Below are 24334 nucleotides of genomic sequence, written 5' to 3' on the forward strand. Positions count from 1 at the left end.
TCACCTTAAATCTATATGTTCTGGTTCTTGATTCCCGTAGTCTGCGTAAAAGACTCACGCTATCTATCCCCCTCGTGATCTTATACACCTCTATAAGATCACCTCTCATCCTCCGGCGCTCCAAGGAATAAAGTCCTAGCCTGTTCAAATTGTCCCAATAGCTCAGTCCCTTTAGTCCTGGTAACATCCGCGTGAATCTTCTCTGATCCTTTCCAGCCTGACAACATCTTTCTATATCTGTTCCCATCATGAGCTGATACTGTGAGATCATGCCACGTGATAGCAAGAAAGGTGAGGTTTGCAACATCAAGATGTTCATTTTAGTTTAGTTTAGAGATTCAACGTGGAAACAGGCCTTCGGCCCACCGAGTCCGCGCCGACCAGCGATCCCTGCACACCAATACAAGCCTACAAGCACGGGACAATTTACACTCATACTAAGTATACAAACACAAGCCAATTAACCTACAAACCTGTACATCTTTGGAGTATGGGAGGAAACCAAAACCTCGGTGAAAACCCACACATGGTCATGGGGAGAACGTACAAGCCCCGTACAGACAGCACCCATAGTCGGGATCAAACACGGGTCTCAAAGGCAGCGCTATAAGGCAGCAACTCTACCACTGCGCCATCGTGCCGCCCATGGTTTAAGCATTCACCAGTATCAACCTCGGTTGCAAATATAAACTCAGAGATGGGCACAAACTTACTTCCTTCCAGCCTATGGGGTGGAGTACACCCAAATTATCCTGGCTCACCTGTATTTTTCAACCATTGCACCCACAGAAGCTTGTGATTCAGTTAACAAACCAGATTGCAACAAGACTGAATGAAGGGCAGCACGGTGGCGCAGCGGTAGAGTTGCTGCCACAGCGCCAGAGACACGGGTTCGATCCTGACTATCGGTGCTGTCTGTACGGAGTTTGTACGTTTTCCCCGTGACCTGTAAGGGATTTCTCCGGGAGCTCCGGTTACTTCGCACACTCCAAAGACGAACATGTTTGTAGGCTAATTGGCTTGGTAAAATTGTAAATTGTCCCTAGTGTGTATAGGAAATTGTTAGTGTGCGGGGATCGCTGGTCGTCACGGACTCAGTGGGCTGAAGGGCCTGTTTCTGCTCTGTATCTCTAAACTAAAAGTGGCTGGAGCTGGAGTGTTAACGCGTGACAAGTTTGCACTGACCTGTAACGTCAGTGTGCCCCTCCCCCAGTTATACACCATGCTGGCCTGACACCATTACAATGACCACACTGCCCTGACCTGTGACCCCGGCGTGCTGGGCTGGAGCTCACCTCGTCACACAGATGATTGCAACGCTCTATAAGTTGGCAGCGCAGTGTGGGACGGCCTGGGTCCACTGGCACCTCCGCCTGTCGCCCATCGCCCAGCAAAAAGCAAACCAGTTCATCCAGCACCTGGGGGGACGTGATGTGTGCCAGGACCCCCGTCAGCAGTGCGGTGGAGGACAGGATGCCCATCTCCGACCTAGACATCGTGAACATGGTGATAGTCAGTCACGTGCAGAGAAACGTGGGCAATAGCAGCACGAGAAGGCTATTCGGCCCATCACATCTGCTAGGCTAGTCAACATGATCACAAAACTTTCAACAAACCCCCCCCCCCCCCCCCCCCCATCCCTGCCCCCTCTCTTCCATCTGGCCCCAAGAATGAGTCAACAGTATTTGTTTGTCATGTGTCCCAAAATGGGACAGTGACATTCTTACCTCCTTCCTGAATATATTCATGAATAACTCTTCCCTGAATATAGTCAATGATTTGGCTTCAACTGCTTTCTCTAATGCAGCATTCCACAAGTTCACCACTCTCCCATTGACAGAGTTATACGACATGCTAATCCACGCGGACCAAGACGCCTATCCAAATGTATTCAATTTTCCTGTATTTGGTCCAAATCCCGCTAAAACAGGGGTGTCAAATTCATTTAAACTAATTTAGGTCACGGGGCAAAATGCGACTTCATGCGTGCTGGATCGCGGCGCACACACACGAACGCAGTCCGATCCGGCACCGCGGACAGCTGCAGCCCGCTCTGGCATTGGGGAAATTATCCGGATCGGACCTCTTCACGGGCAACGGGTTTGACACCCCTGCTCTAAAACATTCCTATCCATTCGCAATTCAAAATGATTTTTCAAATGTTGTAATTGTATCTGCCTCCACCACCTCCTGGGCAGATCATTCCACAGACACACTGTGTGAAAAACTTGTCCCATACGTCCCTTTAAATCTTTCCCCTCGTACTTAAATCCATAACCTCTATTTTCAGACTTTCCTACCCTGGGGAAAAGACAGTGAGTGAGCATCCTCTTTATCTCTGCCTCTCATGATCTTACATCTCTATCAGGTCGTCCCGCAGCCTTTTCACTCCAGAAAATTGTCCCAGCCGGTCCAATCTCTCCTTATAACTCAAGCCTGCAGCTGGAACCAAGGTCGACTGAGCCTTTTTGGTGACATTTCGGGTTAAGACTCTTCTTCAAAATTGACAGCGCCAGCCACAGGCATCGATCACAAAACCAACCCGCCACCATCACCCTCTGAATGCCATCTCACGGAGAGTTAAAATGGCCGCTCAATTCACACGTGTTTCACGACACCCCATTAAAGGAGACAATTAACTTACACCTGTAGTAGTTGTGGCTCTAAGACCTTGTGGAAGAAGCGAGTCCTGATTTCACGGGCCAGAGCGGCAGCCGTTGCCTGCATGAGGAAAGAGAAACGTAGGTGTTACTGGCAGCAGCTGCAAATGCAGGGTCAGCCAGTGAGAGCACAGACCAAACAGCTTCCACCCGCAACTGGTGAATGCTGGTCAAGTGGGAAAAGGCACCCGACCGTTAGCTGGTACTTGGTGAGATGACTGGCACCCTCCTGTAACCAGGTGGCAGGGTCACTGAGCAGCAACACAGGCTTTCACAGCACAATGGTAGAGTTGCAGGTTTGAACGCGTTCTGTCTGTACGGAGTTTGTACGTTCTCCCCATGACCTGCGTGGGTTTTCTCTGAGATCTTCAGTTTACTCCCACACCCCAAAAACGTACAGATATGTAAGTAAATTGGCTTGGTAAATATAAAATAAATTGTCGCTAGTGTGTGTAGGATAGTGTTAATATGCAGGGGTCGCTGGTCGGAGCAGACTCGGTGGGCCAAAGAGCCTGTTTCCGCACTGTATCTCTAAACTTAACTTATTCCCAAGCAAGACCAATGTAAGGATCGGCTCTCCGAGCAGTCTCTGGTTCGAACTGTTATGAGTGAGGATATCAGCACAGCCTCGCTGAGGATTAACTTGACAAGAAAGCCACCTGTCTGAAAAGTTCCAGATCAACCAGTTGCACTTCAAACTTGATTCTTGTGTCTTCAAATGTTCAATGTTTGCTTAGGTCATAGTCACAGAGCATAAAAACTAGCCCTTCAGTCCAACTTGTCTATGCCAACCAAGATGCTAGTCCCATGTGTCCGTGTTTAGCCCATATCCCTCCAAACATTTCCTAGTCATGTACCTGTCCAAGTGTCTTGTAAATGCTTTTATTGTATAGTTATGTTGGCAATTTGTTTGCAAGATGAGCCCAGGATATCGGCCATAGTTCTGATCTGAAACTGAAATCTTGTCCAGATATTCTGGCTCTGTAATGCATTGCCCTGCACCTGTTATACCAGTGGTTGTGTGCAGCAATACAGTCATTGGTTCCTGTGACACTGAACGCTTCAGCCAACCCTCCAACACCCCGTGGAAGCCCACACATGCCCTCACGAGGACGGAGTAGGTGAAACATTCCAGCGTGCGCCGTGACTACTACATACCTTGTGGGCTTCTCCCACCAGCTGATCACAATAGTGCAGCCACGAGAGGAAGGATACCACATCCCCTCTGCCTGGAAATGACTCCGCATCTGCCCCATCAGAGGCAGCAGCACTGTGTGACCTTGAAGCACAGAGCAGAGGCAGTCAGCATTCAACACCATTAGGCTCAGAAATCTATTCTCAGCACATACTCTTCAGATCAGCTTTGGTTGGTTGTTCAGTGTAGCAAGATGTCCGTAGGGGAATGATGCCAATATGTACGTTCCAGGCCACAGGAATACATACCATGGGACGCACTGAAGCCAATACAGAGGGTCTGTGGGGAAGGACCACTGTTGCCACAGGATACTGAGGGGCTAAGCTTCTGAGAACACGGATTACAAAGGGATCAGAGAGAAATGGGCCAAAAGCGGGCAAAGGTACGTAGACATCTCGGCCAGCATGGATGAGTTGGGCCGAAGGGCCTGTTTCCATGCAATACGACTATGTATGTTGCATTGTTTTTGCACTGTTGGCCTAATCAGTAATATCTGTGGGATATGCCTATGAATCATGTTTATAGACAGTCTTTTCATTACCGTCCATTGAGTTTCATTAAGTTACATTCTTTTCAACCCTACAGCAGCTGGCATTGTAACATGTTTAAATCATCCTTGAGAAATAAACTTGTTCTTTTCTAATATTTCCTCAAAATTTTAAAATATAGATCTTGTGTATTATACATTCGCAATCACACCAATGCCTCAACTTCCTTAGAAGGCTTAGGAAGTTTGGCATGTCCTCCACAACTCTCACCAACTTCTACAGATGCACAATAGAAAGCATTTCATCAGGATGCATCTCAGCTCCATTCAAGACAACAAGAAAGTGCAGGGAATTGTGGACGCAGCCCAGACCATCACACAAACCAAACTCCCTTCCATTGACTCCATTTATACCTCACGCTGCCTCGGCAAGGCCAGCAGCATAATCAAGGACGTGTTGCACCCTGGTCACTCCCTCCTCCCCTCTCCCACCAGGCAAGTTGTTTAGAAGTGTGAAAACACACACCTCCAGATTCAGGGACAGTTTCTTCCCAGCTGTTATCAGATAACGGAATCATCCTACCACAAGCAGAGAGCAGTGCTGAACTACTATCTACCTCAGTGGTGACCCTCGGACTATCCTTGATCGGATTTTGCTGGCTTTACCTTGCACTAAATGTTATTCCCTTAGCATGTAAATGGCCCGATTGTAATCATGTTTTGACTTTCTGCTGACTGGTTAGCACGCAACAAAAGCTTTTCACTGTACCTCGGTACACGTGACAATAAGCTAGACTAAACCGACTGACCCTTCTTCAGTGGGAATTCCAGCAAACGTCGCAGTATCTGAGCAAGTCTACGTCACACATCCCAGCTGTGGCGGGTTTGTGCAGAGGCACGGCTGTGCAGTGCCAGAGGCTCTGCAAGAGAACATGGGGTCCCTGCTCATCACATGGAGATTGGTGGTGGTGGTGTGGAAGGCAATCTGAGGCTGCAGCAGGAACGTCGGGTGGAGCAATGGCAGGCGGAATGTCATCCCGACAAGTGATGGCATCTATGCACTGTGGAACTCAAATGGGGTAGGACGTGCACAGTAGGTGGCAGAGCACCAAGGAATGCTGACAAACTTAGGGGACTCTTGGTCCAAGTCTGCATTGTCCTGAAAGTAGCAGCACAGGCTGATAGGATGGGGAAGAATGCACTTAGAAACATAGAACATAGACTTGGCACGTTTGCCTTCATAAATCAGGGCATGGAATATAAGAATAACTTCACCTTGCAACTTTTCAAAAGACGAGCTCGGTCACATGTGTGTGTGTAGTTCTGGTTGCCAGACTATAGGCAGGATGAGGTTGCAATGGAGAAAATGCATTGGATAAATAACACCAGGAAGAAGTATAGAGGAGATTCACACAGGATGTTGTCTGGATTGGAGGACCTCAGTTGTTGGGAGAGATCGAGTAGGCTGGGCTTGTTTACCCTGGAGTGACTAAAGCAGAGGTGATCCTGATGGAAGTATATAAGACTATGAGAGGCATCTAGTCAAAATCATGTTTCCATCAACAACAGAAGGAATTGTTACCCCTTCCTTTTAGCCATGGAAGGGGTAACAAGAGGACATAGGTTTAAAGTAAGAGGAAAGTTTGAAAGGGGATCTGAGGGCTATTTTTTCCCCGTGGTTGATATCTGGAACAGCCTGACAGAGGGGCGGTGGAGTCAGATACAATCATTACATTTAAGAAGTGTTTAGACCGACTGCAATGCAGAAGGATATGAAGCTAATGCTTGCAGATGGGTTAGAGTAGGTGGACAACAAAGTTGGTGTGGAGGTGGGAGGAAAGGAGCTGTGCTGTACAACTCAATGTGCTGTACAACTGAATAACAGCTGTTGTTTATCGAACCATACAGGATGGAAACATGCGTTTTAGTCCCACAAGTCCTCGTTGATCATCAAGCACACATCTACACTGAATGTGTAGGAAGGAACTGCAGATGCTGGTTTAAACCAAAGATAGACACAAAATGCTGGAGTAACTCAGCGGGACAGGCATCATCTCTAGAGAGAAGGAATGGGTGAAGTTTCGGGTCAAGATTCTGGTTCAGTCTGCCTGTCCCGCTGAGTTACTCCAGCATTTTGTGTCTATCTCCCATCTACACTGATCTTATTTTAATCTCACCACATTCCCATCAATTCCCCCAGAAACTACCATTGCACTCACATACAAACTTATAACAGCTAATTAACCCGTATGGCATTGAGATACAGTTGGAGCACCCAGAAGAGACCGGCGCAGTCACAGTGAGAACAAGCACAATCCACACAGACAAGTCATAGAGCACAGAACAGACTCTTCGGCCCAAATGGTCCATGCCAACCAAGATGCCCCACCATGCTAGTTCCACTGGCCTGCGTTTGACTCATATCCCTTCAAACCTCTCCTTTCCTTGTACCCGTCTCAATATTTGTTAAATGTTGTTTTTCTTACTTGTTTCAGACACTTCCTCTAGCATTTCATTTCACATTCCCACCGCCCCTCAAGTTCCTATTATATCTGTCCCCTCTCATTTAAATCTATGCCTTTTAGTTTTGATTCCCAGCCCTGGGCGAAACAGACTGTGCATTTATTTTATTGATCCCCCTTATGATTATATACACCTCTATGAGATCACCCCTCAGCCTTCTATTCTCCAAGGAATCTATTCCTAGCCTATCCAACCTCTCCCTATAGCTCAGTCCCTCAAGTCCTGGCAACATCCTCATCAATCTTTTCTGCACTCTTTCCAGCTTAATGGCATATTCACTAGCAGGATGACCAGTGGCTGGGTGGCACAGTGGTAAAGTTTCTGTCTCACAGTGCCAGAGACCAGGTGGGTATTCTCCAGGTGCTCCGGTTTCCTCCCACACTCCAAGGGCAGCACGGTAGACAGCGGTGGAGTTGCTGCCTTACAGCGCCAGAGATCTGGGTTTGATCCTGTCTACGGGTGCTGTATAGAAACATAGAAATTAGGTGCAGGAGTAGGCCATTCGGCCCTTCGAGCCTGAACCGCCATTCAATATGATCATGGCTGATCATCCAACTCAGTATCCCGTACCTGGCTTCTCTCCATACCCCCTGATCCCTTTAGCCACAAGGGCCACATCTAACTCCCTCTTAAATATAGCCAATGAACTGGCCTCAACTACCTTCTGTGGCAGAGAATTCCACAGATTCACCACTCTCTGTGTGAAAAATGTTTTTCTCATCTCGGTCCTAAAAGATTTCCCCCTTATCCTTAAACTGTGACCCCTTGTTCTGGACTTCCCCAACATCGGGAACAATCTTCCTGCATCTAGCCTGTCCAACCCCTTAAGAATTTTGTAACTTTCTATAAGATCCCCCCTCAATCTTCTAAATTCTAGCGAGTACAAGCCGAGTCTATCCAGTCTTTCTTCATATGAAAGTCCTGACATCCCAGGAATCAGTCTGGTGAACCTTCTCTGCACTCCCTCTATGGCAAGAAAGTATTTTCTCAGATTAGGAGACCAAAACTGTACGCAATACTCCAGGTGTGGTCTCACCAAGACCCTGTACAACTGCAGTAGAACCTCCCTGCTCCTATACTCAAATCCTTTTGCTATGAATGCTAACATACCATTCGCTTTCTTCACTGCCTGCTGCACCTGCATGCCTACTTTCAATGACTGATGTATGTTCCAATGTACTTTGTACATTCTCCCTGTGAACGTGGGTTTTCTCCGGGTGCTCCGATTTCCTCCCATATCTCAAAGACATGCAAGTTTGTAGGATAATTGGCTTAGGTAAAAATTGTAAATTGTCCCTATTGTGTAGGATAGCGGTAGTGTACGGGGTGATCACTGGTCGGCGCAGACACTGGGTGGGCCGAAGTGCCTGTTTCCATGCTCTCTCTCTAAAGTCTAAAGTAAAGTTTTAGATGCAAAGTGATATTCCTGATCCATAGGTCCATCAATAGCCTAACATCCCCAGTGACGGCCTCATCAGGCGAGAGAGATCAGGGTTAATAGAATTGTGCAATAAAATGCACGCAATCTGCAGGACAAGAAAAGAACAAAGAGAATTATAGGCTAGTGAGCACCACATCAGTGGTAGAGATGTGATCAGAGAGGATTGCCAGGGGTGGTGATGGAAGCATATGATAGTTGTGACTAGAGTCATATAGTGTGGAAACATGCCCTTTGGGCTAACTTGTCCACATTGGCCAACATGTCCCAGCTACACTAGTCCCACCTGCCCGCGTTCGACCTATATCCATGTACCTGTCTAACTGTTCATGAGGTTAATTCCCAGGAGGGCGGGACTGTCATATGTTACATAGAAACATAGAAAATAGGTGCAGGAGTAGGCCATTCGGCCCTTCGAGCCTGCACCGCCATTCAATATGATCATGGCTGATCATCCAACTCAGTATCCTGTACCTGCCTTCTCTCCATACCCCCTGATCCTTTTAGCCACAAGGGCCACATCTAACTCCCTCTTAAATATAGCCAATGAACTGGCCTCAACTACCTTCTGCGGGAGAGAATTCCAGAGATTCACCACTCTCTGTGTGAAAAAAGTTTTCCTCATCTCGGTCCTAAAAGATTTCCCCCTTATCCTTAAACTGTGACCCCTTGTTCTGGGCTTCCCCAATATCGGGAACAATCTTCCTGCATCTAGCCTGTCCAACCCCTTAAGAATTTTGTAAGTTTCTATAAGATCCCCCCTCAATCTTCTAAATTCTAACGAGTACAAACCGAGTCTATCCAGTCTTTCTTCATATGAAAGTCCTGACATCCCACGAATCAGTCTGGTGAACCTTCTCTGTACTCCCTCTATGGCAACAATGTTGATAGAATGGAGTGACTGGGCTTGAATACACTGGAGTTTAGAAGGATGAGAGGTTATTTTATTGACACATATAAGATTATTAAGGGATTAGATATGCTAGAGGCAGGAAACATGTTTCCGATGTTGGGGGAATCCAGAACCAAGGGCCACAGTTTAAGAATATGGGGTAGGCCATTTAGAACGGAGATGAGGAAAAAAACGTTTTCACCCAGAGTTGTGAATCTGTGGAATTCTCTGCCTCAGAAGGGAAGGGGGGGGGGGGAGTGGGGGGGAAGTAGGCGGGGGGGAGGGGGGGGGGGGAGAAGGGAGGGGAGAAGGGAGGAGAGAAGGGAGGAGAGAAGGGAGGGGAGAAGGGAGGTGGAGAAGGGAGGGGGAGAAGGTGGGGAAGAAGGGTGGGGGAGAAGGGTGGGGGAGCCTACGGTCTCTGCCTCTTCCTTTCTTTTTCCCGCCCCCCCCGATATCAGTCTGAAGAAGGGTCTCGACCGGAAACGTCACCTATTCCTTCGCTCCATAGATGCTGCCTCACCCGCTGAATTTTTCCAGCTTTTTTGTCTCCCTACAATATTTGCAGTTAACTACTCCAGAATGAAGAACGGTCCTAACCCAAAATATTGCCTATTCTTGTTTTCCAAAGATGCTACCTGACCCGCTGAGTTACTCCAGCGCTTTGTGTTTTTTGCTTAGAATTCTGGTAACCTCTTCTGCACCAAAGCCTCTACATACTTCCTGTAATGGGACGACCAGAACTGCACACTACATTACATTTGCGGCATCATCAAATAATTATAAAGCTGCAACATGACTTCCTAACTCTTATACTCAAATTTTAAAAATGCCTTTGAGAGATTCACAACTCTGAGAGAAAGATTTCTTGATTAGAACGGTGTCAAGGGGAGAAGGCAGGACATTGGGATTAGGAGGCAGAGATCAGCCATGATTGAATGGCGGAGTGGACTCAATGGTCTATTTCTACTCCTATAACTTGTGAACTTGTGGAAGAAAAGATTTGCCTCAACTGTGTTTTGCTGAGGTGGAAACCCTGTTCTGTGAGAGGAAGTGCCCACCTGTCAGAACTCTCCATTGATAGACACAAAGTGCTGGAGTAACTTAGTGGGTCGGGCAGCATCTCTGGAGAAAAAGGATGGGTCGGGACTGACTATCTATTTATTATCTTAATTTAAGACAATAAAATATAATACGATTCCTCTTCTTCAGATACCTTTGTTAAGGTATTTTTAAATGTCTACATTTTTATTCACCGTGATATTGAATTCCAGAATGCAACTAGGAGTAAAACCTATTGGGAATGGCCTTTTTGATTCATGGATTATCACTTGGTGAAAGCATCTCCTTCATAACTATCCTTTGGATAGTTATATGGATGGGAAAGGAATGGAGGGTTATGGTCTGAGCGCAGGTATATGGGACTAGGGGAGATTATGTGTTCGGCACGGACTAGAGGGGTCGAGATGGCCTGTTTCCGTGCTGTAATTGTTATATGGTTATTATATGGTTATAAGTTTGAGTTGAGTTTGTGGTCACGTGTACTGAGGTACAGTGAAAAGCCTTTGTTGCCTGCAGAAGTCAGGGATCATGTGGAATTCATCACTTAAGCAATACGAAACATTGCAACAATGCAAACATCTCTTCATTTTCTGATTCTTAAACTTGAATAGTTTTATGTACCGCCAGTTCACTCTCCCCAGCAACTCAACTTGTCCCGGGTCAGTGTCTTCAGGTATTAGCCTGTAGAGGTCAGCCAGTCGGTCAGCCAGTGTTCGACATAATGCTGTGCCTTCGACCAGGTACTGTGCTGTCACGTCCTCCGGTAACGTGACTAACAGGAGCAAGCTTTCGCAGGCCTTCAATGCAAATCGCTTTTCCTACACGGGGAGAATATAGATATGATGAGAGCTGTAAGCCAACATTGTATTTGTATCACTCATTATCATCTTCTCCACAGCCAACATTGGACCAGTGTGGGCTCCATCTTTCCTTGATCATCGTTGCTGGCTTTCATTTGTCCTTTTGCATACCTTTCATTCATTTGGTTCTTTGTACCTTTTCATATTTCTCGTTTCCCTCTCTGCTGACTCTCGGACTGAAGAAGCGTCTCAACTCGAAACCTATTTCTTTTCTCCAGAGACGTTGCCTGACCCACTGAGTTACTCCAGCTTTTTGTGTCTATTGACAATTCTACGTCCCTCGTCCAGATTTCCAGCAGAATCCACATTTATAAAATCACAGAACTGTGGAGTTGGGTGAGGCCATTCAGCCCATCACGTTAGTGCCAGCTCCAGGCACAGTCCCACTCCCCAACTTTTCAGCCGTGGGCATTTCCTTCAAGTGCCCATGCAATTCCCACTTGCAAGCCATTCTGTTCCCAACTGCATGGAGTCGTTGGGTTGTGGTGCTGGCTGGACGGCAATGTACACTGGCACAGACATGGTGAGCAGAATGGTCTTCTCTGTGATAACTTTGGATTATCCTGTAACTGCACTCATAGCACCCTGTTGGCATACACCCATCCCCTTATAGATTGTGTCCCAAATGTTCAATCTTTGTCATTGAGCCATGTTCTATTAATTAGAGTTGTTCCCTCCTTACCTGTCATGATCTTGTATACCTTGACCAAATCAGGCTTGGCATGGAAACTGGCCCTTTGGCCCATCTAGTCCACATCAACCAATGATCACCCAGTCATACTAGTTCTATATTATCCCAATTTCTCTTCCACTCCCTACACACTAGGGGCAATTTACAGAGGCCAATTAACCTACAAACCTGCGTGTTTTTTAGATGCGAGAGAAAACCGGAGCACCCGGAGGAAACCCACGTGGTCATAGGGAGAATCTGCAAACTCTGAGGTCAGGATTGAACCCATGGTCTCTGGCACTGTGAGGCAGTGGCTCCACCAACTGCACTATTGCTGCCTGAAACCCCAAACATCAGGAGCCATTGTAGCACAATTTCACCATCTCCTAAAATAGATACAAAAATCAGCGGGGACAGGCGGCATCTTTGGACAGAAGCAATGGGTGACGTTTCCGGTCGAGGCCCTTCTTCAGACTGAGCGTCAGGGGAGAGGGAGTTACAGAGATAAGGAAGTGTAAGAGATCAAAAGTGATGCAGATCAAGGAACATGTAGAATAAACCATTGTTAGCTATGAGAAGGTGACAACAAAACCAACAGAGATAAAATCCAGAACCAGGGGCCACAGTCATAGAATAAAGGGGAGGACATTTAAGACTGAGGTGAGAAAAAACTTTTTCACCCAGAGAGTTGTGAATTTGTGGAATTCCCTGCCACAGAGGGCAGTGGAGGCCAAATCACTGGATGGATTTAAGAGAGAGTTAGATAGAGCTCGAGGGGCTAGTGGAATCAAAGGATATGGGGAGAAGGCAGGCGCGGGTTATTGATAGGGGACGATCAGCCATGATCACAATGAATGGCGGTGCTGGCTTGAAGGGCCGAATGGCCTCCTCCTGCACCTATTTTCTATATTTCTAATTCTGCTCCTATCACTGATGACACATTACTTTGGACATACCTGACTTGAGGTGAGGATGAGGACAGCATGAAGCAGGTTCTTCTCCAGTTGAGTGCCTTTGTCCTTGGGACTTGTACCTGCCCCAGGTTGGTCAGTGTGCGATGGGCTGGCCCCTGCTGCCAAACTCAATCTTGATGCGTGAGTAGCATCAGCTTCCTGCTGTTCAACTTCACTCTTTTCAGAGGAACATGACAATGATCTTTGGGACTCAGCAAAATTCTTCTTCTGCAAGAGCAATTCATTAGAAAGAAGCATCAGCATAACTAAATAAAAAGAGCCAGTGGTCAAATTGACAAATATCTTCATTTCAATAAACTCAACACGACAATACTCTCAATCCTTCAAGAGGGAGGCACAGTGGCGCAGAGTTGCTGCCTGACAATGCCAGAGACCCAGGTTCGATACTGACCTTGGGTGCTGTCTGTATGGAGATTGTACCTTCTCCCTGTGATCGCGTGGATTTTCTCCGTGTGTTCCGGTTTCTTCCCACACTCCAAAGATGTGCAGGTTTGAAGGCTTTGGTAAAAATTGTACATTGTCCTTAGTCTGTAGGATAGTGCTAGTGCATAGGGTGCTCGCTGGTCGGTGCAGACTGGGTGGGCAAAGGGCCTGTTTCTGTACTTTATCTCTAAATTTTAAAGTAAAGTCTAAAGTTGAAAGAGCCTTTCCTGGTCTACAGCAGTCATTGGTCACAATGTGGTTTACCTCACAAATGCAGATTGGGTGATTGCTTTCCAGAGCTCCTAGTTCAGACCACAGGAGTGACCCCAAGCTTACAGCTGCCTCTCAATAGACAATAGGTGAAGGATTAGGCCATTCGGCCCTTTGAGACAGCACCACCATTCAATGTGATAAGGGCTGATCATCCCCAATCAGTACCCCGTTCCTGCCTTCTCCACATATCCCCTGACTCCGCTACCTTTAAGAGCCCTATCTAGCTCTTCTCTTGAAAGTATCCAGAGTACCGGCCTCCACCGCCCTCTGAGGCAGAGATTTCCACAGACTCACCACTCTCTGTGTGAAAAAGTATTTCCTCATCTCCATTCTAAATGGCTTACCCCTTATTCTTAAACTGTAGCCCCTGGTTCTGGACTCCCCCAACATCGGGAACATGTTTCCTGCCTCTAGCGTGTCCAAACCCTTAATAATCTTATATGTTTCAATAAGATTCCCTCTCATTCTTCTAAATTCCAGAGTATACAAGCCCAGCCGCTCCATTCTCTCAGCATATCACAGTCCCGCCATCCCGGGAATTAACCTTGTAAACCTACGCTGCACTCCCTCAATAGCAAGAATGTCCTTCCTCAAATTAGGGGACAAAAACTGCACACAATACTACAGGTGTGGTCTCACTAGGGCCCTGTGCAACTGTAGAAGGACCTCTTTGCTCCTATACTCAACTCCTCTTGTTATGAAGGCCAACATGCCATTAGCTTTCTTCACTGCCTGCTGTACCTGCACGCCAACTTTCATAGATGGAGCGAGAGAGGGAAAGCAAGGGCTACTTGAAGTTAGAGAAGTCAATGTTCATACCGCTGGGTTGTAAGCTACCCAAGCGAAATATGAGGTGCTGTTCCTCCAATTTGCATTGGGCCTCCCTCTGCATATGGAGGAGGCCCAGGACAGAAAGGTCAGTGTGGGAATGGGAGGGGGAGTGTTGAGCAACCAGGAGATCAGGCAGGTTTAGGCGGACCGAGTGGAGGTGTTCAGCAAAACGATCAGCGAGCCTGCGCTTGGTCTCCGTCAGCAGTCCACATCTGGAACAGTGGATACAGTTAATGAGGTTGGAGGAGGTGCAAGTAAATCTCTGCTTCACCTGAAAAGACAGTTGAGTCCTTGGACGGAGTTGATGGGGGAGGTAAAGGGACAGGTGTTGCATCTCCTGCAGTTGCAGGGGAAAGTACCTGGGGAGGGGGTGGTTTGGGTGGGAAGGGACAAGTTGACCAGGGAGTTCAGATTCAGATTCAGATTCAAACTTTATTGTCATTCTGCAGTGTACAGTACAGAGACAACGAAATGCAGTTAGCATCTCACCCAGAAGAGCGAACATGGAATAATGAGCAATAAATATATATACGTACATACAGTCGTAGTAGTGCAATTTATCTGGGGGAAGGAGTGTCTGGGGGGGGGGGGGTGACTGGCAATCACTGAGGTGCAGAGTTAAGTAATGTAACAGCCGCAGGTAAGAAGCTGTTCCTGGACCTGCTGGTCCGGCAACGGAGAGACCTGTAGCGCCTCCCTGATGGGAGGAGGGTAAACAGACTGTGGCTGGGATGGGAACGGTCTCTGCGGAAAGCAGGAAGGGGTGGAAATGGGAAGATGTTTTCAGTATTGGGATCCCGTTGGGAGGTGGCGAATGTGTTGGAGGATAATATGCTGTATGCGATGGCTGATGGGGTGGAAGGTGAGGACAAGGGGGACTCTGCCCTTGTTAAGAATGGGGGGAGGGAGAGCAGGAGCGAGGCTGCAGGATATCGAAGCAACCCTAGTGAGGGCCTCATCTATAATGGAAGAGGGGAACCCCCGTTCCCAAAAGAATGAGGACATCTCCGATGACCTAGTATGGAACCTCATCCTGGGCGCAGTTGCGGCATAGACGGAGGAATTGGGAGTAGGGGATAGAGTCTTTACAGGAAGCAGGGTGGGAAGGTGACTACACTTCTTTTACTTAGAACCTGATGGATTCATTTGTCTTTATCTTTCTACATCACTCTCTTATTCTCTCGTTTCCCTTTTCCCTAACTAGTCTGAAGAATGGTCTCGACCCGGAACGTCACTCAATCCTTCTCTCCAGAGATACTACCTGTCCCGCTGAGTTTCTCCAGCATTTTGTGTCTATCTTTGAAGAATTGTACCTCGTCTTCCTTCTCGGCAAGTTGAAGCCCTCAGCACTTAATATAAACTTCTCCAACTTTAAGTTTAGATACAGTGAGGAAACAGGCCATTTGGCCCAGAGTGGCCAGTTAACCTACCATCTTGTATGTCTTTGGAGTCTGGGAGGAAGCCGGAGCTCCTGGGGAAACCCCACGTAGGTCACGGGGAGAACATAAAACCAGGATCGAACCCGGGTCTCTGACGATGTAAGGCAGCAACTCTGGCACTGCGCCACGTGTGTGTGTGTGTGTGTGTGTGTGTGTGTGTGTGTGTGTGTGTGTGTGTGTGTGTGTGTGTGTGTGTGTGTGTGTGTGCCGTGTGTGTGCCATGTGTGTGTGTGTGTGTGTGTGTGTGTGTGTGTGTGTGTGTGTGTGTGTGCCGTGTGTGTGCCATGTGTGTGTGTGTTTGTGTGTGTGTGTGTGTGTGTGTGTGTGTGTGACGTGTGTGTGCCATGTGTGTGCGTGCGCGTGTGTGTGTGTGTGTGTGTGTGTGTGCCGTGTGTGTGCCATGTGTGTGCGCGTGTGCGTGTGTGTGTGTGTGTGTGTGTGCGTGCGCCGTGTGTGTGCCATGTGTGTGCGTGCGTGCGCGTGTGTGTGTGTGTGTGTGCCGTATGTGTGTGTACAAACAACAGTTAAAATACGCAAACATAGTCCCCACTGCTATAAATGTTGCAGTGGAGTATCTTGCATTTGGGGACATCTCAGGCATCAGCAAACCTCAAGCATTGGGAACACCTTGCCTGGGAGAGCGGCAGTAGTGATCAGCAACACTCCATTGCCAGGTTAGTATGCTCACACTTTCATGCTGCTTCATCCACAACTGGCCACTTCTACCCGTCATTAACCTGACTCAAGTTGTCTATTTCTATCTGTCGTCTGGCCTGCTGGGCAGGTGCTGCCTCCCTCCCATGAACAACACGTCACACCGAGAGGCATCATCTGAACCTATCCGCTACGTTCCTGCTACGAACTTACCTGCTACGTTCATTTCTTCTCATCCTGTCAGAGATATTCCATTTGTCCTACCCTTCCTCCCCGACTTGCTGCTCAACACTGACTTCTTCTCTCTTGTTCCCCTTATCACTAAAGTTTGAAGAAGGGTCTCGACCCCAAACATCTCTCCAGAGATGCTGCCTGTACCACTGAGTTATTGCAGCTTTTTGTGTCTATCTTCTTGTTCTCTCTCTGACAGTTATGATGAAGGGTCCTATCACCGAATACCCTCTTGATTTTTATGAAAATCCTTGGGATTTACTGATGCATTTTACTGTTTCTATCCACAGTGGCTGTTTCCAATATTGATGTTTTAGTTCATATTTCTAGCACCTAGTGTTGTCTATTGTGTCAGGTTCCTAACCCAACGGAAACATAGAGAGATTGCAGTCATTGGTGGACTGAAATCTCACATCTGTGCATAAAATCATGAGAGGAATAGATCGCATAGATGCAGAGAGTCTCTTGCCCAGAGTAGGTGGATCGAGGACCAGAGGACATAGGTTTAAGGTGAAGGGGAAAAGATTTAATAGGAATCTGAGGGGTAACCTTTTCACACAAAGGGTGGTGGGTGCATGGAACAAGATGCCAGAGAGAGGTAGTTGAGGCAGGGTGTCTCCCAACGTTTAAGAAACAGTTAGACATGGATCGGACAGGTTTAAAGGGATATGGACCAAACGCAGGCAGGTGGTACTAGTGCAGTTGGGCCGAATTGCTGTTTCCACACTGTATCATTCTATGACTTCACAGCCCCTGTAATGTTATATAGGAGAGACTCAAGGCATTTTCATACTGACTCAAGTGGAAGGTGAAAGCAGGGCAGGGAAGGTGAGGGTAGGTTCCTCTGCCAAAGCATTTGATGGGTTGATGGAAGATTTATTAGAGGGAATAGGAGAATGCAAAGAAATGTAGAGAATCCTGGAAGGTTACAGTCCCCAAGTATCTTATTCAGTTCGAAGATAGACACAAAATGCCGGAGTAACAGAGGGACAGGCAGCATCTCTGGGGAGAAGGAATGGGTAACGTTTCGGGCGGAGACCTTCTTCAGTCCTTCTCTCCAGAGATGCTGCCTGTCCCGCTGAGTTCCTCCAACATTTTGTGTCTATCTTCCATGCATTCATCCTATCCATGCTCCTCCCGATTTTATACACCACTATAAGATCACCCCTTCATCCTGTGCTCCAAGGACTGCAAACAGCATCCCAACTACAAAAGGTGGCCTTCCTGGTTTCAGCCTCAGGCCACGTCTGCAATACCAAAAGCAATGTCAATGTCAAACTTAATTTTAGTTAAGTAACCAACCGCCCCCCCCCCCCCGCCCTCCCCTTTTATATCCCCACCTCGGCCTTGGTTGAGGAATTATCTGGATGTGCACCTATTTGTCCCATTATCCTGCCTCCCTTCCTCCTATATCGCTTCCTCTGGCTTTACATTTTGCATCACCTTTCTCCTTAGCTCACAGCCGCTTGTCTATTCCCATCTCTGACCTTAACTGCCATTCAAACTCACCCACCTGTCACTTGCCTGCATTTGTCCCGACCCCACCTCTCTTCCAGCTTTCTCCCCATTACCACAATCATTCTGAAGAAGTATCTTGACCTATTCATGTTCTCCAGAGACGCTGCTTGACCTGCTGAGTTACTGCAGTGTTTTTTTTCCATGTCGTAATTTCAGCCCAACATACACAAACTGTAAGACGCATTGGATGCAGATAGACAGTGATGTGACAGAGTAACAGATGATACAGTGGCTGCAGCAACTCAACCTACCTCTATGAAGAAGTTCATCAGGTAAGAATCCTGCTTTATTTTCACACAGACTGTGGTTAGAAACTGCGCTTCTTCTTTTTCCGTATTGGATGCCGGGTCCCCGCCACACAAACAGATCAACTTCTAGCGGACCCAACGGAGAGCAAACATGCAGATTAGCCACGTGACGCATCACTGGAGTCTCCACTTTAAAACTTTACACCAACGTAAATTTTAACTAGATTGTGTAACGTTCAGAAATTACAACGTAAAGAGGAAACTGGAAAGCAGTAGGAGTCAAGGTACTCCTGGCTGGTTTAAACCCAAGATAGACACAAAATGCTGGAGTAACAGGCAGCAACTCTTTAGAGAACGAATGCGTGAAGTTCTCGACCCGAAACGTCACCCATTCCTTCTCTCCAGCATTTTGTGACTATCTTCGAGTTAAGGTACCTGTTCACTGAGACTGCTGGCAGCTTGAGTTTTCTGCGGGGTTACGTGCTTGAACAGCAGTGCGTAATTCAAAAACACGTAAATTAAACACATATACGCGACTACGATGTCAGCAGTAAATATGTGCGCTTTATTCCAAATATACGAGCACATAAATATAGCTTTGGCATTAAAGGAACAAGTGCAGTATTTTATAAAGATATAAATCAAACATATGTAAAGTGTGAGGGGCCTGTAACTGGGTCAATTATGCTGTGGATGGAAATCACTAAACTCCGCACTGTACATGGGAAGCAACCAGTTGATGTTCTGTCGTATAACATGGTCAATACCTCCTCTGGACCATCCTCTTGTTTCACCCATTATCTCTTGTATATGAGGTGCTGAGCAGCTTCCCAACAACCATCACACCATTGAACAATGACTGCCTTGGTTACACTGGCATTTTGTTTTGTTTTACACTAACATTGGGTTTTTTATGATTGTTATCTGCTGAGTACTGCGTTTACAGATCTATTACGCGGCTGCAAGTAAGAACTTTGTTATTCCACTTTGGTCCATATGACAATAAAACACTCTTGACTCTTGAGTCTGACATGGCTGGGCACGAAATGCCAAGATGCCATTCCGAGTACACACTTAGACAGTGCAGTCAAACACGTCGTAGACACCCCTTGCTCAAGTGGGGTGGAACAGCACCTCATATTTGGATGGGTAGCTTGCACTGCAGCAGTATGAACATTGACTTCTCTAACTTCAAGTAGCCCTTGTTTTCCCCCTCTCTCTCCATCCCCTCCCCCTTCTCTCCTACCAGTCTTACTGTCTCCGACTACATTTTATCTATGTACCGCCCACTCCCCTGAGAACAAGGGTCTCAATCTAAAATGTCACCCATTCCTTCTCTCCAGAGATGGTGCCTGTCCTGCTGAGATACTCCAGCATCTTGCAGACACCTCGTTTCTTGATTAGAGCGGGCATCAAGGATTATAGGATTAGGAGGTAGAGATCACCCATGATTGAATGGCGGAGTAGACTTGGTGGGCCGAATGGCCTAATTCTACTACAATAACACGTGAAGCTGTGACACCCACTGCCCAAAGCCTCACAGAGCAGTGATGGAGAATGCAAGCTACATGTCAGGGTGAGTGAGAAAATGGGTAAAAGACGGTGAAAGTGTTTGGCTAGTGGGGGAATGCACGATACTCACCTGCACTGGGCGGTGCACGTTGACATGAGGCAGCAGCGGCTGCTGAATCTGCCCAAGGAGTTTGGTGACCAGGACCAATACCTGCTGTTTCATACCGGGGGGATACTGTGAACAAGGAGACAGACGGCAGAGATCAGCTCGACCCACACCTGAACCAACTCCCAATGTTCTCTGGCAACCCAACCTCTGCCCAATAACCCACTCACGCTCCGTACCACACTCTAGACAGCCCAGTCCAACCCATCTCCATCTCTCCCTTCCCACCAGTGGCGCAGCTGGTAGAGCCACTGCCTCACAGCACCAGAGACCCATGTTCAAGCCTGACCTCAGGTGCTGTCCGTGTGGAGTTTGATGTTTTCCCTGTGACCACGTGGATTTACTCTAGGTACTACGGTTTTCTCCCACCTCCCAAAGATGTGCGTGTTTGCTGTTTAAATGGCCTCTGTAAATTACCCCCAGTGTTTCAGGAGTGGATATGAAAGTGGGATAACATAGAACTAGTGTGAACAGGCGATCGATGGTCGGCGTACACTCAGTGGCCCAATGGGCCGGTTTCCATGTTGTATCTCAAAAGTAAAAATTTCCACGTCAATCCTCACTTACCACTGAGCATTTATACCATTCCCCCATTGCTCATCTCATTACCTCCCAGCTCCACATACATACTCCCAAAATTCATCCATTCCATACATTCCCAGCGACACCTCTCGTCAGCACTACCCCTCCACACCAGTTGCTTCATCTTATTCTCCATGCCTGCCTGTTCTCACATATCTCACCATTAATTTCCGCCCTCCTGCCCTTTGTAGTGTGTACCCCTCCCTCCCTATTAACTTTGCTTACCCCCGCCTTGGCCAGTGTGCAGAGGGTCTCCAGTATTTTGTGCTGCAAGAAGTATTCCATACATGGTCCCGTCTCTCCCAATTCACTCTGCTTCTCCTCGAAAACAAGTATATCCACCATCTGTCTCAGGCGCCATGGGATGTCCGTCTGTTTCACCGGAAGGTTTTCATCTGGAAAACAGCATCTTTGACCATCACGAGGGCACATTTGTCTTCGTATTTCCAGCCACCAGGGACTGCCCATTCACTTCCAAGAGGAAAGACTTCCCGTCTGATCTTGCCATGACAATGACACATGGTAGACACTGAAGCAGTCAGCACATGTACTGAAACAACACAGTGCACTGATCCAAACCTGGTGAAACCAGTTACCGATTCACAATATCTGTTCCTTAACCCAATGGTATCAACATAACTCTAATTTCAGGTAACACTCCTCGGGTAATATTGGCAATTTGTCCTATCCTCTGGCTTCCCACTAATCTTTACTATGTTATACGCCTTCTCTAGTTTTATAATGTCCTGACTTCCCTTGACAGCCACTGTTGCGTCTCCCCCTAGAATATTTCTTCCTCTTTGGAATGAAAAGATCCTGCATCTTCCGGATAATTCCTTCCTTATTCCTGCCTCTCTTCCCTGTGTCCCACCTGGGTGTGTATCCGTTTCACTCGCTAGCTTGCTCCCCTCTTTCCATTGCCTGTCCATGTTCTCCAGAGATGCTTCTTGACCCACTGAGTTACTCCAGCATTTTGTGTCTTTTTCTGTAAAGTGCATGCGAGGGTTTTGTGAAACGGTTTGTAGAGAGCTCTACTTGGTCAAGGGCTGGACATGGCTCTAACTTGGGGAATGAAGTTGTGCAAGTGATAGGAATGTCTGCAGAGGGACCCTTTGTCTACAGTGACCATAGTTTGGTGAGCTTCGAAGTAGTCATGAATGATAAAGCTAGTCCTCGAGATAGAGCACCAAACTGAATTAAGGCAGATTTCATTAGCGTAAGGCAGGACCTGGAGGAAGTAGATAAGGGATTGTTAAATAATGTAGATAAGTAATTGCAACATCCATTAAGTGGCCGGTGTTTAAAAGCGAGATAGTAAACATTTCTTCAGTATATCCCTGAAAGAGCATGATGCAAAGATAGTAGGTTTAGGGAACCTAGGCTCATACAGGATATTGAAGATTTCTAGAGTCAAGAGTGTTTTATTGTCATATGTCCCAGATAGAACAATGAAATACTTACTTGCAGCAGCACAACAGAATACTATGTATATCTATAATAGAGCTGTATAAAATCATGAGAGGAATAGATCAGGTAGATGCACAGTCTCTTGCCCAGAGTAGGTGAATTGAGGACCAGAGGACATAGGTTTGAGGTGAAGGGGAAAAGATTTAATAGGAATCTGAGGGGTAACTTTTTCACTCAAAGGGTGGTGGGTGTATGGAACAAGCTGCCAGAGGAAGTAGTTGAGGCTGGGACTATACCAACATTTAGGAAACAGTTAGACAGGTACATGGATAGGACAGGTTTGGGGGGGATTTGGACCAAATGCGGGCAGGTGAGACTAGGTCATGTTCGCTGGGTCATGTTCGCTGATGTGGCTAGGTTGGGTCGAATGGCCTGTTTCCACGCTGTATCAGTCTATGACTCGATAACACAAAAAATGGTGGAATTATAGATAGCAAAGAAGATAATACAGCGGATATGGAACAGATGGAAATGTGGGGGTTGCAGTGACCAATGGAATTTAATCCAAAGAAGTGTGTGTGGTAATGCATTTTGGGATTCAAATTCTGATTGGATATGTATAATAATTGGGAGGGATCCTAGGGGTGTGAGTGTATAGAGACATTGGAGGAAAGTCCATAGCTTACAGAAAGTGATGATGACACTGGAGGTGAAGAAGGAATTCCATATTTGTGGCTGCTTTGGCCAAGACTCTGAGTTTAAGAGAAGGATGTTATTTTGCAGCTATACAAAATATTGTTTGGACCACACTAGGAATATTATGTACTGTTTTGTTCACCGTACCAAGAGTGCAATAGAAAGTGTGCAGAAGAGATTCACCAGGATGTTGCCTGGTTTGGAGGACTGTAGTTATAAGGAAAGATAGGGCAGATTGTTTTTTTTTCCATGTGGGCGGCACAGTGGTGCAGCGGTAGAGTTGCTGCCTTACAGCGCTTACGGCGCCAGAGACCCGGGTTCAATCCCGACTACGAGTGATGTCTGTATGTAGTTTGTAAGTTCTCCCCGTGACTGCATGGGTTTTCTCCGAGATATTTGGTTTCCTCCCACACTCCAAAGGTTTACAGGTATGTACAGTGCCCTCCATAATGTTTGGGACAAAGACCCATCGTTTATTTATTTGCCTCTGTACTCCACAATTTGAGATTTGTAATAGAAAACCAATACCAGGCAAATGGGACTAGCTTAGATAAGGCATCTTGGTTGACTTGGATGAGTTGGGCCAAAGGGCCTGTTTCCCTGCTGTGTGACTCTGTGATCAGGGCAATGTGCTGAATCTCTCACAATGTTTGCACAGGATGGTCCTGGAATTTAATGCAACCACAGTTCTAAGGCCTGATGAGCTTCACACAGTGTAATGGATACAATGATCACCAGAATGAGGAGCAGCAGCACAATAATCACCCCCTTCAGCCTCCTCTACCGAACAGTGGCATCAGGACTGATCCAATCGTGGCAACAACACCACGTTTGCAAGTGTACAAAAACATTTTAAGTTGACAAAAGTCTACTTGTTCTATTGAAGCTCATCTCATGTTCTTACACGGAAGTTATCCCCAAGCTTCCCAACTCTCCCATCATATCCCTCCATTCAAGGCTCCCGACTTTCTCAATGGAAAGTTAATCAGCTTGGCATGGTGGCGCAGCGGTAGAGTTGCTGCCTCACAGTGCCAAGGACCTGGGTTCGATCCTGACTGCGGGTGCTTGTCTGGGAAGGTGTTTGTACGTTCTCCCCATGATCTGTGTGGGTTTTCAGGATCTCAGGTTTCCTCCCACACTCTAAAGACATAAACGTTTGTACGTTAATTGGCGTGGTATAATTGTAAATTGCCCCATGTGTGTAGGATAGTGTTAGTGTGCGGGGATCACCGGTTGGCACGGATTCAGTGGGCTGAAGGTCCAGTTTCCGCGCTCTATCTCTAAACTAAACAAAACTAAATAAGAGCCGTTTTCTCTCGTTCCCTGATTCTACCATCAAGGCCACCCTCAGTTTAGTTTAGTTTAGTTTAGAGATACAGCGCAGAAACAAGCCCTTCGGCCCACTGAGTCTGCACCAACCAGCGATCCCCGCACATTAACACTATCCCACACACACTAGGGGCAATTTTAAATTCATACCAAGCCAATTAACCTGCAAACCTGTACGTCTTTGGAATGCGGAAGGAAACCGAAGATCTCGGAGAAAACTCACGCGGTCACAGGGAGAACGTCCAAACTCCGTACAGACAGCACCCG

At 47.0% G+C, this 24334-nt stretch overlaps 1 protein-coding gene and 1 non-coding gene across 6 annotated transcripts in view; both read right to left on the reverse strand.

The window, feature by feature from the left end:
* Positions 1–24334, reverse strand: part of LOC116967431 (protein FAM160B1-like) — a 56815-nt gene that overhangs the window by 28481 nt on the left and 4000 nt on the right. For all 5 annotated transcript variants that reach the window (XM_033013985.1, XM_033013987.1, XM_033013983.1 and 2 more), the window contains 8 exons: positions 20861–21030; positions 20018–20122; positions 18379–18501; positions 12741–12965; positions 10876–11072; positions 3819–3939; positions 2645–2721; positions 1296–1488 (listed from right to left, as the gene is read on the reverse strand). In XM_033013985.1, the coding sequence (XP_032869876.1) occupies positions 1296–1488; positions 2645–2721; positions 3819–3939; positions 10876–11072; positions 12741–12965; positions 18379–18501; positions 20018–20122; positions 20861–21030 (1211 nt within the window). The remainder of the gene's footprint in view (positions 1–1295; positions 1489–2644; positions 2722–3818; positions 3940–10875; positions 11073–12740; positions 12966–18378; positions 18502–20017; positions 20123–20860; positions 21031–24334) is intronic.
* Positions 16248–16406, reverse strand: LOC116967527. Its single transcript, XR_004410245.1, has one exon. It is a non-coding gene; the product is annotated as a U1 spliceosomal RNA (small nuclear RNA).

Source organism: Amblyraja radiata, chromosome 39 (assembly GCF_010909765.2).
Source record: "Amblyraja radiata isolate CabotCenter1 chromosome 39, sAmbRad1.1.pri, whole genome shotgun sequence".
Lineage (NCBI taxonomy): Eukaryota > Metazoa > Chordata > Chondrichthyes > Rajiformes > Rajidae > Amblyraja > Amblyraja radiata.